This window comes from Drosophila subpulchrella, unplaced genomic scaffold (genome assembly GCF_014743375.2).
Source record: "Drosophila subpulchrella strain 33 F10 #4 breed RU33 unplaced genomic scaffold, RU_Dsub_v1.1 Primary Assembly Seq354, whole genome shotgun sequence".
In the NCBI taxonomy this organism is placed as follows: Eukaryota; Metazoa; Arthropoda; class Insecta; order Diptera; family Drosophilidae; genus Drosophila; species Drosophila subpulchrella.
The window spans coordinates 10,151,979-10,168,642 of record NW_023665577.1 but is presented as its reverse complement, the minus strand read 5'-3'; the positions used below and the strand labels follow the sequence as shown (position 1 = coordinate 10,168,642).

Here is a 16,664-nt window from a genome sequence, read left to right as displayed (position 1 = left end):
AACTTTCCCAAAAGTCTTATATCTTTTGCAGGTAGTATATAAGTCGGAACCAGCCGGATCGGACAACTATATCTTATAGCTCCCATAGGAATAATCGGAAAAAAAAATGTTAAAAAATTATATCTTTGGTGTTTTTTAACATATTACCTCCTTTCCTTGGAAATAACATTTTTTAATTAGTCTTGAATTTCGAATTAAATTTTATCAAAATCGGAAGACTATATCATATAGCTGCCATAGGAACGATCGTAAAATTGGTGGGAAAATAATATAAAACAAATTATAGCTTCGGTGTTCCTTAACATATAACCTCCTACGCTTGGAAATAACATTTTTTAATTAGTTCTGAATTTCAAATTTAATTTTATCAAAATCGGACGACTATATCATATAGCTGCCATAGGAACGATCGTAAAATTGGAGGGAAAATAATATGAAACAAATTATAGCTTCGGTGTTCCTTAACATATAACCTCCTACGCTTGGAAATAACATTTTATACCCTTGCAGAGGGTATATTGATTTCAGTCAGAAGTTTGCAACGCAGTGAAGGAGACGTTTCCGACCCCATAAAGTATATATATTCTTGATCAGCATGACTAGACGTGTCGATCTAGCCATGTCCGTCTGTCCGTCTGTCCGTCTGTCCGTCTGTCCGTCTGTCCGTCTGTCCGTCTGTCCGTCCGTTTCTACGCAAACTAATCTCTCAGTTTTAAAGCTATCCGGCTGATACTTTCCCAAAAGTCTTATATCTTTTGCAGGTAGTATATAAGTCGGAACCAGCCGGATCGGACAACTATATCTTATAGCTCCCATAGGAATAATCGGACAAAAAAATGAAAAAAAATTATATCTTTGGTGTTTCTTAGCATATAAACTCCTAAGCTTGGAAATAACAATTTTTAAATAATTTTGAATTTTGAATTAAATTTTATCGAAATCGGACGACTATATCATATAGCTGCCATAGGAACGATCGGAAAATTTGTGGAAAAATAATATGAAAAAAATTATATCTTCGGTGTTTTTCAACATATAACCTCCAACGCTTGGAAATAACATTTTTTAATTAGTTCTGAATTTCGAATTAAATTTTATCAAAATCGGACGACTATGTCATATAGCTGCCATAGGAACGATCGCAAAATTGGTAGGAAAATAATATGAAACAAATTATAGCTTCGGTGTTTTTTAACATATAACCTCCTACGCTTGGAAATAACATTTTTTAATTAGTTCTGAGTTTCGAATTTAATTTTATCAAAATCGGACGACTATATCATATAGCTGCCATAGGAACGATCGGAAAATTGGTAGGAAAATAATATGAAACAAATTATAGCTTCGGTGTTTTTTGACATATTATCTTATACTATTGGGAATATCATTTTTTGTGTTTTTAAATTTAATAATTATAGCTGCAAGGGTGTATAAGCTTCGGCTTGCCGAAGCTAACTTCCTTTCTTGTTTGTTAGTATCCTTAACTAATATTTCATGGCTGAACCACTAAAAATACATTTAAGTATATAAATACCTTAAACAAATACTGTTTTCTAAAACTAACTTGTGTAGTTGTGTTAGGACCATCTAAAATTCGATAATGATATTAAAAAAATATTAGTTTTATTTTAAATACAAAAGTGGTTTTAGAAATTTACTTAAAATTTTTTTTGGTGTCCTTACAAAAGGCGGCCAGAATTTTGACGATGGCCGGGACTGTTGCTCACAAAACCACCAACAACAACTACTTTTACTACAACAACACCAACACCAACCATGGCCACAATAAAGTCGGAATGTAAAGCACAAATGCTACTTTTGTTGCTCATAAATATTCACTGGGATATATATTCGGTCTCCGCCGCTTTTAGCTGTTGTCCTTGCGGGTTCGCTTTCATTTTCCGTCGCTTTTCGGCCAAAGGCGCAAAAGTGTGAAATGGCCAAGTGCGAGTGTTCATATACATATATTTTCTATTTTTATGACGATTTTTCGGTGACTGTTTTAGCCAGCCGAGTGTGAAAGTTAAGCACATAAATTACAGGCGAGCGCTGCGAGAGGAATTAAAAGCGCAGTGCACAGTGGCCGAAAAACCAGAAAACACTTAAAATATGGCAACAACCGCTCACTGGGGATCCCCTTTCTCGCACACATACAGTCGAGGACAATATAAGAGGTCTACCGTTGAAACTTTATTTTTATAGAACTTTACAATTGCAAATATTTGAAAGAATTTAGTTTGGTTTTCAAATTACTTAAAATAGATTGTATAAATTTCTTGATTGTTTTCGAATGAGTTTCTCTTTAAAATATCTTTTTTAAATTCTATAGTTAAGATAAATGTTTCAAATATGGTTTTAAAAATTCTATTGATCATACCAAAAGGCTTTGCTATTTCGCCATAGACAACTGTTGGCATGTGTGTGAAGTGCGGCTCGTTGGCGCTTTTTAGCAAAATTACACGCTCTAATCCACAACTTTTGAGGGGACCCACTCCCCCGAAAATTCTAAAAAAAAAAGGGGGGACACCCGTGTCGAGTAGGATCTCCCAGGGAGAGATGAAAGGCGACTGCCGAGGGCATCAAGGGCTGCAAGAATGCGCCAGACAGCGCCAAAGACCTAAACGCAAAACAAGCAAAGCTCACACAAACTCAGCCTGAAAGTATGCAAAACATAATTCATGCTGATGGAATTGTATGCATGAATATATGAGAGAAAAGCCCCCAAATCCCAAACTCCAGACCCCAGAACTCCATAACCTCAGACCCGTAACCCCTGGGCTGGCTAAAAATCATATGCATCACGTGATTAAACGCGTCATGCATGAAAATGTAAAATATTGTGCAACCATATAGCTCACAGACAGCGTCGAGAAAAGGGGGAACCACCGGGCTGGGTTGACTGGCTGGCAAAAATAAAAAATAAAAAAAAAGGGGGGAAGGGGAAAAAATTAGACCCCGCACATCATGTTTACTTGACTTGACTGGCAGTCTGGTATCCGTGACCAAAGCAAACGAGAGCAAACAAAACGCCTCGGTTACAAATTTTTCACAATTTTTTCCAAGCCCCCCTTGCGCCGCCCCTGCCCCTTGGCTCGATTTAAATGGAGAGAAATGGCGGAGATGGAGCCGAATCTGAATCTGATGGTGATGCTGATGCCGAGGCTTCTGCTGACGGAGATGAATCTGGGCAGCACGTGCCCCAGACGCCGCCAGACATTGGCTTGAACTTGGCCATAACCAGACGTTGTTGCTATTTGTTTGCCCAAACCCTTTCCCCCCATATTCCAGACCCCCTTTTTTGACAAGGGGCGTGGTCTCGACTGCAATGGCCATTTTGCGGCTTTAATCGCTGTGTTAGGTGAAGGTCAAACTGAAGCGACAAAAGTGAAATGAATTTTAAATAAAAAAGCATACTTATTTTAGTAAACATTTTCTATTTTTTCGTTTTATTTATGCTAATTTCATGCCAATAAAAAATGGTTTGATCCGCCGCTTAAATATGTTTTTTTAATATTAATTGATATTATATTCAGTTTTCCTTGTAATTATAACAACAAGCCTTTGAGTTGAGCCAACACGAATTTTTTTAAAAAGCGCACATTGATTTTGTGTTTTTGCACTTTACCAGAATAAATTATGTAAAATAATCTTTTTAAAGTTTTTTTACAATTCAAATATGACCTCAATTATAAATTTCCACTTTGAAATTGTCACATAATATAACAATTTAAATATGTTTATAGATAGAATATATATATATAATAGAATGATTTTGTAATATTTCCTTATAATTTTAAGTACAACTTAAGCCTTTAAGATGGTTTTTCCACAGCCTTAAAGAGAAGTCTTTAAAACTAATTCATATCTATGCTAAACTGGTACTTAAGACCACTCACAAACCGCAATGCCACTTGTCATACAAATTATGCGCTTATTGCAATTGCAATTGCGCTTCTCTGACTCTTTTCTAACTATCTGATTTCCAGCCAGCCATATGGAAATGGCTTCAGAGCACATTCACATACAAAAAGGACTTTAGCAACTTTGGCATACTTTGTGGCATGACTGGAGGAATTTATTGCTGCCCCTCGGATATATCATTCAGTAGTGGCGCCGGGCGCACTTTTCGCGAATTATGTCAGCGAAAAAAGCAGAAGTTTAACTACTTTTCTACGACTTTCTCGCAATGTGACCGGCTAAAACGGAGAAAGGGGAAAGCGGCGATAGGGCAAGCGAACTTTCTTCATTTGCTGTGCCGCACACTTTGTCGCAGTTGCCGCACTTGGCTTAGTTGATTATTTTAGTCGCCGCTTTAGAGCTCCTGCTGCAGCCTACAAAATGTGACAAATCCCCGCATTTCTTTCTCCGGCCACGCCTGACACATATTCCCCTTTTTTCTCCGAGCCTTGGGCCCCAGTTTTCCACAGCAGTGCGACCAAATTATTGCGGACACGTCGCATCCACTTGCAGATAAAAGAAAAGCGGGCTAACAAAAACGAGTAAGTATCCCACTTATGAAAGGAGATTGGAGACCTAAAAAGGACATTTAAATTTGGATTTTTCTCGACCAAAGGAATAAAATAAAAACGCCTTATTCATATGTTGATTCACTTTTTGTAAACTTCGTTTTTTTTAATACTTGCACCTTAAACGCCCTAAATTTCAGATTAAGTTTCTGTTTACACATTCCATTTTACAGATTGCTAACCATCCAATTTAAATATTTTTTTAATTTTGTTGCATTTGTTAGCCTTTTGATTTACAGAAAAATCCCTTTAATCCTTTCACAATAAATTGAATTGTATTTTAAACATTTATGTATATACATTTTTAATATTTTATTGACTTTATGAATAAAATATGGGACGTAGATTTATGAAAGCTTGTTCATAAAAAATAGTTCAAAGGCTTTAAATATTTATAGACTTTTTTCCACTGCTGCGACTTAGCACATCCCTGTAACCTGCATAGAAACATCTAAAAAATGAATTTAAAACCATTAAAAAGTGGCCCAACATGAGACTTTGAAGCCAACTACTTGCGTATTAGGAGCAGGCTGTGCTGTCTTCATTAGGAAGTCCATTGAAATTTAGCATGCCCAGGATCTGGGCAATGCATTGCATACTTTAAGACCTCCTCCCTGGACCAACTCCCTGAGCTGCGGGAAAAAAAGAAACTTTGCTTTGCAGCAAATCAGCGAAAGCGCCAACAAACTATTAAAAACTTTCGCAACAAGAAAAACTTGCAGGACCAAGATTCCGGCTCCTTTTTCTGCTCCTGGTGATGGCATCCATATCTGACGAGTGCCAAAAAGCAAAAGTTTGCACCGCCAGTGCTGCATACAATGTTTGTGCTGATTGCAGCACAGCAAATGGCTTTTGATTTCACAAATCAAAAGTTTCTTGTGCGCGCCGCACGTGATTTATGCCTGCGGCAGGAGCAGGTCCAGATTCCGAAAATCTGCCAGGATGAAGGACACTGCTGGATGCAGTGGAAGCTGGCCAGGATCGCCGGCGACATGCACGAGTGCCCGGCTGTAAAAACTTAGCCCAGTCCAGCCCGAGGGGAAAGCGAAAAGAGTCCAGTGGAATAAGAAAGACACAGGGGAAAAACATTATAGAAATTTTATAAGCTTGAAATATATCTTGCCCATATAAATATTTTACAATTCTTTTGATATACAAATTTATTTATAATTTCATTATTTCATTTAAAAATAAAACAATGAACTAAGATTTTTTCTCCCTGCAGCAAAAGAAGCCCGACAAGATTGCCCAGGGAATACTCCAACTAAGTTGCCCATTCTGTTTGCAGCTTAATGCACATTTAGATTTCGCTCAACATCCTAATGGCAGCTCATCAGGCAGTCGAAAAAGTGGCAAGAAGCTCCCCCTAATGAATGCGGAATCCCCAGCATCCTTAACACCTTTCTCTAATTGCCGGGCGAAAGTTGTGCCGCGCAATGAAAATAACATGGAAGACCTTATGGGGCTGAAAGCAGGTGAACAGCTGGCAGCCGAATGTGCGGGTGTTGCATGTGGCAATTTACGTCTTAACGTCTGCAACTCATAAATAACATCAAATAATAGCCCTGCGCGCTGTCCTGTGTTGGCCTGCTCGCTAATAAAGTGCCGGGGAACAACAAAAACAGTCGCCAGCAACTAGCAGCTAGCAACATCAGCGGCAACTAGAAGCACTTGCCACACTTGCAACACCCACCAGCATCTAGCAACAGCATTCCAGTTGCAGCTCGCCAGCTGCCACCCGCGGCTCCTAAAAAGTTTTGTGGTCGTGCATCCGCTTAGCGGTAAAAGCAGCACAGTTAACTCTTTATGGCAGCGGCTTTTAAAAATGGGAATTGCCACGAATAGAAAATACCCTGTATAAAACGAGAATGTTTAAGTTGATTAAGAAATATTTGTATTATTATTTTTTTGAATTAAACTAAATATGTTAAGCAAACTTAAATTCCGTTTAAGTCGCGTTTAAAACCATTATACTTGTAAAATTACCTAAAAATATGCAATAATACAGTTAAAATCACTAGACTTCTTAATCACTTTTCAAAGTGTCTAAAAGTATGCAATAGAAAATCGTACGTCATTTTTCATAATGAATCCATCAGACTTCTGGATACATCATAAATTGTTGCATACTTTTTGACACAATTATTAGTGATTCTAAGACGCCAGTTGGACCAGAGAAGACTATGCTAATGAAACCGGTTTCTTTTCTTGATCTCTTTCCAATATTTGCAATTGTCTGCAGTTACTAAGCCTCAATAGTTTCAGACTTGTTACATAGCCCAATCAACTTAGCTCACCCTAGATAAATTTCGTTTGGTACCCACTTATCAGGTGGTGGCTGCGTAGCCTGCTAACAAATTTAGGCTAATTAGTTGGACTTAAACGCGGCTTATGTGCCTTCTAATGGCCCCCTTGCCTTCATTTCCCTCAAACCCCTTAACTCTTTCGCCCACAAATGGTAAGCACACTTTTGGGCGGACGAGCATTTAATATATGTAATTGCAGTTGTTGTTCTTTCAGGCCACAAAACAAAAAATACCCTAAAACGTTGGAAACAATTTTTCGGGGACAAACTGAAAATTGTTGGGGGGACTCACAAGCAAGAGGAAAAAGGGAAAACACACGCAAATTGTCAGTAGACCGCAAAACATGCAAAACATTAAGGCCACGCTTTAGCACTCACACCCCATTTTTGGCTCATCTGTTCTGCCCTGTCATTGAAGCGTAAATGAGACATTTGCGACGCTTGTTTAATTAAAATAAATTTCAATTTAATCAAAATTCGTCTGCCGTCTGAGGGAACAACCAGCTAGCAGGACGAGTGAACACCGTTTTGGAATTTCGCATTAAAATTGTTGGCATAGTTTTTTGGGTTCTCTAAAATGGATTCTGTGCCGTCATCACCCCTGACAACTGTCGCTCTGCGAGCTTTAAAATTCCAACAAACTTTTGTAACTGCCTGTTGGCTAGCACCTCTGCCCATCCCCCACCGAATTTTGTAAGTGCCTATCTCCGTGTCATGTCGTACAGGTGTCAATGGGGGCGTGGCACTTAATTAAATCATTGTGTCAACCTTTGATTAATAGTCATATAACAAATATTTGGAGGATTGTGTGTGGCGTAGCGTCAGTTTGAATATAACTCATTTAAACTGAAGATGGGAAACAATTTGGAGTGGGTATATCAGATAGACTTCAAACTCGTATCTTAAAGGCCACTGGTTTTAGTAAATTTAAAAACCACCTTCAAGGAAATTATCTTACCTTATTTAATAATACTTATTTTATTATACTTTTATTATATATAATTCTTACACGACTTCATTTTGTTGGCTGCACCACAAAAGTCACTAGGGTTTTGTTATCACTTTTTAATGAATTTTTTAGGTGTCCAAAAGTGTGCACCAATATATTTTACACTCAGAAGTACAATGAATTCCTTTATTCGGTGCATACTTTTGGACACCTACATTTACATTTAAAAAGGGTTAACAAATGCCGAGTGATTTGTGTGATTTGCTTAACACAAAAATCAAATATTGTTCTCAAAAACCAAACAAAATATAACTAATCTCTTATCCAAAGAAAAGCAAAGCATTTAAAACTCCTTAGCTCTAATAACTTTTTACAGTCGATTTACTACAACCAAAATTAAACAACCACTGACAGACTTACACTTACATATTCTCGCATATATTTCAAATTCCTTTTAAATATTGTTTATTTAAATAAGTGCTTGCCCAGCAGGCAAAAAAGTTCCTTGAATACACAGACTTTACAACTTTTATTTTACGATTTTAACACAGATGGAAGTGCGAGAGCATGAGGTAATTTAATTAAATGCTTTGGCTTCAAGGAAAAGTTGTTCTAATTTAATTGGACATTTTGTTTGCACACGCCGCGAGTATTTCAACGTGGCCATTGTGTTTCCATTTACATTTGCGGAAACCGCTTCCTTTTGTTCGATTTAGAAGGCCACATGGCGTATGAGTGATATGCGTATAATAAAAACGTAAGCGCTAATTGCCAAAAATGCTGGTAAATGCAATTTAAGTTTTTGGCTCCGACAAATGTGTTATTGCAATTGAAAAAGGAAAGCGGCCGGAAGCAGTGGATGTAAAGCCCGTCGAGGCCATGAAACATGCATATTTGGGTTTAACCGAAAAATAAACATGGCTGGTGGGTGAGGGGGAGGTCAAGGGTCAGACTACACATGTATGCAGGGAAAATTCTTTTCCACACTCCTGCTTCGTTGGTTTTTTGCATGCCACGGGGCGCTGAGCCGAAAAGTATGCAACAATAAATTCTGCCACGTCGGGAGCTTTTCATTTATTTGAAACACCCACCCGGAAAAGCCACACCCCCACGACCCCACTCCCCATTTAAACGCCCAGAAACGGTGAGCATTTCGCCCAAAGAAAGGAAATAAAATCGGGCAAACTGTTGCCAAACTAAAAACAGTTTGTGCGCCAATTTTCTATCAATTTTCATTGGCGTTATCAGGGCAACACTCACAAAAAATCAGTTTTTATTTTCCTTTGGTTTCAAATAAGTTTTTGTGTTAAGAAGTGTTTGCTATGGAAATTAGCTGTTCGTTTGCTGTCGAAAATATTATCGCTTTAACAAAGTTTTATGGTCTCTGTGGTCTGTTAAAAAAATTCTTTCAATAACTAGCTTTTGTTACAAATGTTCGGTACCTTTATAAAAAATTAAAATATATTTTTCATAATTGTAGCTTCAGCGTTTTTTATTGTGAAAAAGTTTATGTTGTTTGCTGAAATAGTAAACATTAATATTTCTTTTATGATCTAATTAATAAATATTTTTAAAATTATAAAATTTGCTTATAAGCTGATTGTGTTTCTTACGAATGTACAAAAATGCTATCAGATTTTCGTTTTTTGTTTGATGTTCAAAAATTGATCGCAAAAAAAAACTGTAAAGTTTTTCTAAGTGGAGTAAAGGCACTCTAAGTGCCAGAAAATATTTACAATTGTACTTCTGTGTGCAGCTCAGAATGCCAGCCACTTTGATGACCCCACAGTCAAGACTGCAGCTTCTCGTTCCGGCCACTTTCGGTTTATGGCCCATAAATTCTGTCGCCTTGCCCGGCTTTTTCCCCAGCTGCATGGCAATTGATTTGCATGGCTCGGCCGGCTGTTAGTTAACAGCCAGCACAACTGTACCACATAAATGCAAGGGAATTTATGGCCGGCCAATCGAAACAATTGCCTGACTTCTGGCCGATTGCAGCCATTGAGCCACAAAGGACTCCTGCTCCTTCTCCTGCACCTGCATTTTATGGCTGTCAACTGCAACGTACTGTCCCTACCAAAAATCCAGTCTAAGTGCATTTTTTGGTCCATCTCCAGTTGAGACTGACATGCAAATACTTTCCACCGGCCGAGATAAAGTTGATTTTTGATTTGCCAGCAGACTCACTGAGCCATGGCCAAGAAGCCAGCCAAGTGGCATTTCCCCCTGCCATCCTATCATTTGACCAGGCTGTTGTTTGGTAATTACAAAAATACGATAAGGCTCGGAGCAGCCCGTTCGACTGGAAAGCGAATACAAATGCCTCGGCGAATATTCATGGCCTGCCGATGAAACTATCAAAATATAATGGAATATGTTATGCCAGATTATCGATAAATCATATTTTTGTGTTTGCCGCATTGGGGATTGATGGCTGAATGGAAAGGTGGCCAATATTTGATAAGCGAGAGCGGAATAAGAAATGCGTATGAATATTACAGGTTTAAATGGCATTTTTTTCCATTTGAATATAATTTAAAATCCACAATTTCATATTTTAACTGCTGGAAGTGTACAAATCAACTTCGAAATTAATTACTTTAAAAAACTACTCTAGCCGAATTTCATAAATTCGTAAACAAACAATCACACCTCGCTGTGGAAATCCCACGCATAATAAACAAATCACAATACAAACAAATCTCAAGAGTATAGAAACCATCGAGTGCTGGAATAATGGGGGTTTTCCACTGTTGCCAAGCCTTTTTGCACCCAGTCCACGTGGTCTGCATTTTGTGAATAGAAATATGAAAATAATCCCCAAGTGTCAGCCCGAGAGATTAGTGACAGCAAACCAAAGCCGCAGAGCGAAATGAGATTTTTCATTTGGTATCAAGTATCCGCAAAAACCACCAGGAAAAACCCGAGCTGACAAAAGAAAATGTTAAAAAAGGAGAATAGCTTAAACTAGAAATGAAATGCAACCGAGTGCAATGCTCCATGAATAGGAAAGGGAAAGGGAAAAGCTGGGTATGGGGCACAAAGTGCAACTAGGCAAATGCAAACTACAAACTACAGCCGCACAATGCAAATACGATTGGAACGACAGCCAGTAAATTGCAATCAATTAAATCCGATTTCTCCCGGAGCGACGCTTGCCCCATGATCCAAGCTAAATGGGTAAAGACGCCGGCGATATAAATAGAATATTTAGTTTAAAGGCATTAGAAGAAATTGTTTTCTTAAGTTTTATGCTCACCAAAAATATGGAAGCTTTGATATTAAGGCTCAGAGGTTCGATTTCACTAGAATTTCAATTATATATATTTAAATCTAAGGATTACCTGTACCATGTACAATATTTTTTTTGAACCGAGACATTTATTATAATGACATTGTTTCAATTTTAAAAGTTTTAAGTACAAGGCGACTTTTCCTATAATGAAAAAAAAATCGACTCAAAAACAATCATTTCTCTTTAAATAAAATATACTTCATTTATAAAAATTGTTTCTTGTTGGTTGTTCTGAGGAAATTACAAATGTACTGTTTTGAACTTTCATTGGATAACTTATGTAATATATTAAATCAATCTTTCCAATTTTGACTCACTTTTTTGTAAACTAGACCCACTGTGCTGCATTTGCAGCTGCGATAGATGGAGCAACGATCGCCCTCATCATCATCATCCATCAGCAGTTGTCACTGGCACTCGAAGCCGTCCGGTTATCTCCGCTTGAACTATATCTTGTCTTAATAGATTTAACTCATCTCTAATCATGGAAAATAATTTCTATTGGCGGAACAAGGTGGCAGTGGTTACTGGCGCCTCTGTGGGAATCGGAGCCAGCACAGTTCTAGAATTGGCCAATGCGGGAATGGTGGTCATAGGACTAGCTCGTCGAGCGGAGTTAATTGAAGTAATACTTTTTTTTAATACATATTCCTTATCCTTATAAATTTAATTTAACATTTCACAGGCTCTCAAAGATAAAATCACGGGCCAGGGCAAGATCTTTGCCCGTCAGTGCGACCTCAACGATGAAGAGCAGTTGACCAGTGCCTTTAACTGGATTCGCGAAAAATTTCAGGCCATTCATGTGCTCGTCTGCAATGCTGGCATCCTTAAGGCGAACTTCCTGAGTGGTAAATACATTGAGGATACAACATTTTAATTTTTGAGATAATATTCTTGGGTTCAGAGTCTCCAACCAAGGACATAAAGGAACTATTCGATACGAATGTCGTGGCCACCGCCAGCTGCCTGCGAGAGGCCCTCAAGCACATGGCTGCGGTCAGGGTTCGCGGTCACATTGTGGTCATGAACAGGTGAGTGTGGGTGTCCCTCCAGGCAAAATAATCTCTTCCTTGGGTAAGGGATACTGACTTGGAATGTCGCTGAAAAATATCCACAAATAAATTGTAATAATAATGACTGCAGTTTAAATAGTCAAAAGAATCGCATTGCATTTTATTAGAACAAATTGATTTAAATACTTTATGATCCTTGGAATTTAAACTGCTCTTTTGTAAAATATGTTTTTTTGTTTATTGTAATACTTAGTGGCAGAAATATTTATATTGTTAAAACAAGAAATTTGTAGAAGCTTTAAAATCAAAAACACATTTAAATTTCTTGTCTGCAACAGGAGTCTAGAACTTTGAATACCTATATTTTATTTAGGGACATTTACCTTTTTGTCAAAAAGAATTTGAACTTGTAAGACCTTTAAGCCCTAAAGCTCCATCAGGTGTTTTGTAATTTAAGTAGGCACATTTAAATTGTCCTCTCAAAATAGTTTATAAAACGAAAATTGATTAAACAACCTAATATTAAATACTTTGCTTCTTAACGCTTTATGAAACTTAATAGTTCCTTTCCGATTTCAACACTTTGAGAGCTCGATTTGGTTATCCCCAAATGAAGCCTGTCCGGTAGAAAGTGTTGGCAGCTAGCTGCAAGGAGAGAGCCATCAATTGAAAGCTATACTTGAAAGGATTGTCTATTGACTCGAGACAATTAGATAGAGCTACAAAATTAGCACAACTGCAAACACAGAGAACTGCTCGTAGTCGTCGGGGGTAATTGTTATTATTTCGGGAGCGTTGTTTGCCCAGCTGAAATGGGAAAATTGGGCTTAAATCGAAATTAGTGCAGGGGGGGGTGTGCAAAGGCAGTGTGCATACAGTGATAGAGTCGGAGGTAAATCATTTTCGTACATATTTGCTTTATAGTTTTGCTTGTGCTGGGCAAACAACTGACCAAAAGCTGCTGCCTTGAGTGGCAAAATATTTACCAAATTATGTCCTACAGGGTGTTGCATGGGCGGGGCTTAGCAGGGGGGGAGGTTCAGACGATCAGTGGGGGGTTGGGTGGCTTAATGAAAGTGCAAACAATGCAGCCGGTCAGTCAATAGCCGAGTTCGGAGTTGGTCAGCTCAATGCATTTTGCATGGGCGGGGATTTCGCACAAAGGAGAAGGGTTCGAAGTGGTTGGCGCGTTATTTAAATTAAATTAAAAGCCATGCGGCAAACAAACAGCACAACAGCACAAACATTTATTGATATTTAAATGCTGAAAATGCTGAAAGCAGAAGGGGCACGCACCGTGTTTTTGCGGTGCGGGTGGTGCATTAAAAGCTTTGCATGGCCAATGTGTTTGTCCCAAACAACTCCAACAGCAACAACAACAACTCAATTATTCAACATAATTAAGTATATTGCATTAAGCCGAATGCGTATTGCATTTGCATTTTGCATTCCTCCATTGGCAGTCGTCGATGTGATTTTTATTATTTCATGGAATCCAATGCGTACCGCATTTAAAATCAAAAATGTTGCGCATTAAGCCGCATGTTTGATTTGCGCTATGGCTTTAACTTCAAATTGCATTGATTTAATTTTAATGAAATTTACTTGAGTGCATACGCATTCGCATACGCACACCCACCCACCACCCAATCAGATACCAATTATTGCCATTGCCATTGCCAATGCCATAGCCATTGCATTTTGCCCATGAGCAAAAGGCAAAATTGAATAATTGCGTATACGCACTGTGGGCGGTTGGCCCTCCATGCATGAATGTCTGTTTTTCCATGGGTACATCAGTCAGCAGGCGGAAATGTTAAGGCAAATTCAACATAGCCAACGTGAAACTTATTTATTGATTGCCTTTTAGTTTATGCAAAGATGGCAATTTATTCGAGCGAATTTTGCTGAAAAGTGGTATGAAACACAGAAGAAGATTCGATCGCTTTGATGGACATTTGATAAGGACATATCCTAACTGAAAGCTGTTAAAAGTATTTGACTTATTATTTTATCGAAAATTATAAATGATTTAATAAAATTAAAATACGAATAATACATTAAAAAAATTGTTTTCATTTACTGAGTAAATTGAATTTAATCAACTTATAATGGAACAAATAAGAAAACCTCTATTCTATGTGAGGAATTAAAATAGAATGAAATCCTTAATGCAATTATCGATTTTTAAAGCAGGCATCGAAATTAATTTGACGCATTATGCTTTCCAAAAATTCTTAATGGTTTAATAGACTTTATTACCCTTCTTTTAGAAATTTATGACTTTTACTGTGGAAGGTAAAGGAAAAAGGGAAACTTAAGAAAACCTCTATTCTTTGTGAAGAATGGTATAAAAAAACAGAAATGCAACTATAATAGTCGATAATTATTGATTCTTGAAGGAAAACTCGAACTTATTGAAGAAATTCTAGGGATTTCTCACCAGCCCTTGAGCTACTTACCTCCACATCCTGACTACTTTTCGCCACGCAGTCGGAAAGTGCAACATGGTAGTGCATTAAAGACACACCGTAAATACGCATTTTCCGGAATTTTCATACGCATTTTTCCGGCATAATGAGTAGCGGACACAAGCGTATTGTCCGCCATCGAATACAATTGAGAATTGCGGGCCGGTGGGAAAAGTGGTAAGGCCGGAAATGCGGGAAAGGGCGGGGTAAATGCGACTTCGAACTTCGCAAACGTTAATTAATGAGAAAATGTATTTATTTGGCGGCGTTGCGAGGCAAAGACAATCCCGTTCTGAAAAGGTTGCTGAGGCGTTGCTAATGAGCGTGTGACGTTGCGGAGGGCGTGAGCCTGTGTGCCAGGGGGCGTGGCAGGTGGGGCATGGGGGACCGTCGTCAATATGCATTTCGCTTAATGTCTGTGCAATAATATTAAGACTTAATTAATTAAAAAATGCAAGGGTATGCCGGCCGGCCAGCATATTCAGCGTCGCGGGCAACTGTTTGCATTAAATGCCCGAGGATCCAAGCCACGCCCATTGCCCCCCCCCCTTAAGTACCGCCCCCTACTCTTAAAACTACACTTGAAAAAATATCCACCTTTCGATTGGCTAATAGTTATAAACAACATTGTATTGATAGTGATCTTTACTGCTACTGAAAAATTGATAAAAATTACATTACCTGCAAACCATTTTTTGAAAAGTGGGGTTCTAAAAACCATAGTAATCAGAAAAATAAAATAATTAAAACTAATATTAAAACATTTTTCTTTCTAAAAAGTATTTCTGAACTTCAAACTGAAGCGTGTTTATTTCGCCACTAAGTTCCATTTTCTGAGTGTGGGGGTTAAATTAAAAGAAGTTTACGCAATGTTTGCACAAAATTCACAGCGACATATGCAGGCAGGTGAAATGCTGGACGCAGAATGCAGAAAACTGAATACTGAAAACAGGCATGGGACATCCGCACACATTCTTTGGGGCATGCAAAGTGGGTTTTTCGGGGAAGTGGTGGGTGGAAATCCTGTAGTGCCCGTCAGCTGCTGACCGTCATTTTACGTAAGTGTTCGACGGCGACTTGTTTTTTGTTGCTGTTTTAAGTGCTCGGAATCCGTTGTGTTGACTTTATTTACCCACTCACCAGCCGTTTTTGACCCCCTCTGTCTTCTTTTTTCAATGCTCCTCCTGCGGACACATGGACATTTGACAACAGCGTGCTGGGCCATCGGATTCCGGAAGTGCCGGTGCCCTTATTCAGCGTTTATCCGGCCACGAAGCATGCAATTACGGCCCTCTGCCAAACGGTGCGCCAGGAAATACATTTTCTCAAATTAAATATTAAATTAACGGTAAGTTAAATGCAGTGCATACACGGCGACTCATCCTCCATTATTGGTGGAAATGCGGCAAACATGACGCGTCTGGCGATTGGTAACCCCATCCTTTATTCCCGATTCCCGCAGAGCATCTGTCCTGGCATGGTGGACACGGACTTCCTCAGTGTTTACTCGCAGGCGGTGGCCGAGCTGCCCAAACTGCAGGCGAAGGATGTGGCCAAGGCCGTGCTGTATGCCCTGGACACTCCCGATGGCGTCCAGGTGGAGGACATCATCCTGCAGCAGATGCGGAAGGTCAATTGAACGCCCGATTGGATGCTAAGAAAACTATGTGTTACCTTGAGAAATATTGTATCTTCGGTTAAATTATCTTCTGTTCAAAATACTTAAAAGTATAAAGAATCTGATGAAAGTGCTTAAATGGCACTAATTTTCTTAGTTTTATGGGTCCTAACATAAATCTAAGAAAATTAATGCTCATGATCAATGAAAATGTTTTGGAAAAGTAGTGTAAAGTTGGTTTTAGCTGCATACAATAACATGTTTTTTTTTTGTTATATAGTGATAATTACACCATATCATATTGGAATAATATCACATTCATACATTTTAAAAATATAAATAAAAATAAAAATGTGAAAATATTTGTAATAAATAAACAATGTTAATTTTCAACAGCATTTCCATAGCTTATAAACTTGATTGACGTTTTTAATAAGCTTCTATATAATTTTACTCTATTAAAATTATTATAAAGATTGAAAAA

General features: G+C 38.3%; 1 protein-coding gene across 1 annotated transcript; it reads left to right on the top strand.

Annotated features, from left to right (window-relative positions):
- Nucleotides 1-11,471: 11,471 nt before the first annotated feature.
- On the top strand, nucleotides 11,472-16,532 carry LOC119560749 (farnesol dehydrogenase). The gene is made up of 5 exons (XM_037874366.1): nucleotides 11,472-11,700; nucleotides 11,761-11,926; nucleotides 11,983-12,109; nucleotides 15,775-15,910; nucleotides 16,025-16,532. Exons 1-5 carry the CDS (start codon nucleotides 11,560-11,562, stop codon nucleotides 16,199-16,201), a joined length of 747 nt encoding a protein of 248 aa, XP_037730294.1. The 5' UTR covers nucleotides 11,472-11,559; the 3' UTR covers nucleotides 16,202-16,532.
- Nucleotides 16,533-16,664: the final 132 nt, after the last annotated feature.

Excerpts from the sequence above, each read along its gene's own strand:
- LOC119560749 (XM_037874366.1), top strand. The coding sequence starts at position 11,560 with ATGGAAAATAATTTCTATTGGCGGAACAAGGTGGCAGTGGTTACTGGC. Across the intron at positions 11,927-11,982 it reads TAAGGCGAACTTCCTGAGTG|AGTCTCCAACCAAGGACATA; the intron begins GTAAATACATTG and ends TCTTGGGTTCAG. Across the intron at positions 12,110-15,774 it reads CACATTGTGGTCATGAACAG|CGTGCTGGGCCATCGGATTC; the intron begins GTGAGTGTGGGT and ends ATTTGACAACAG.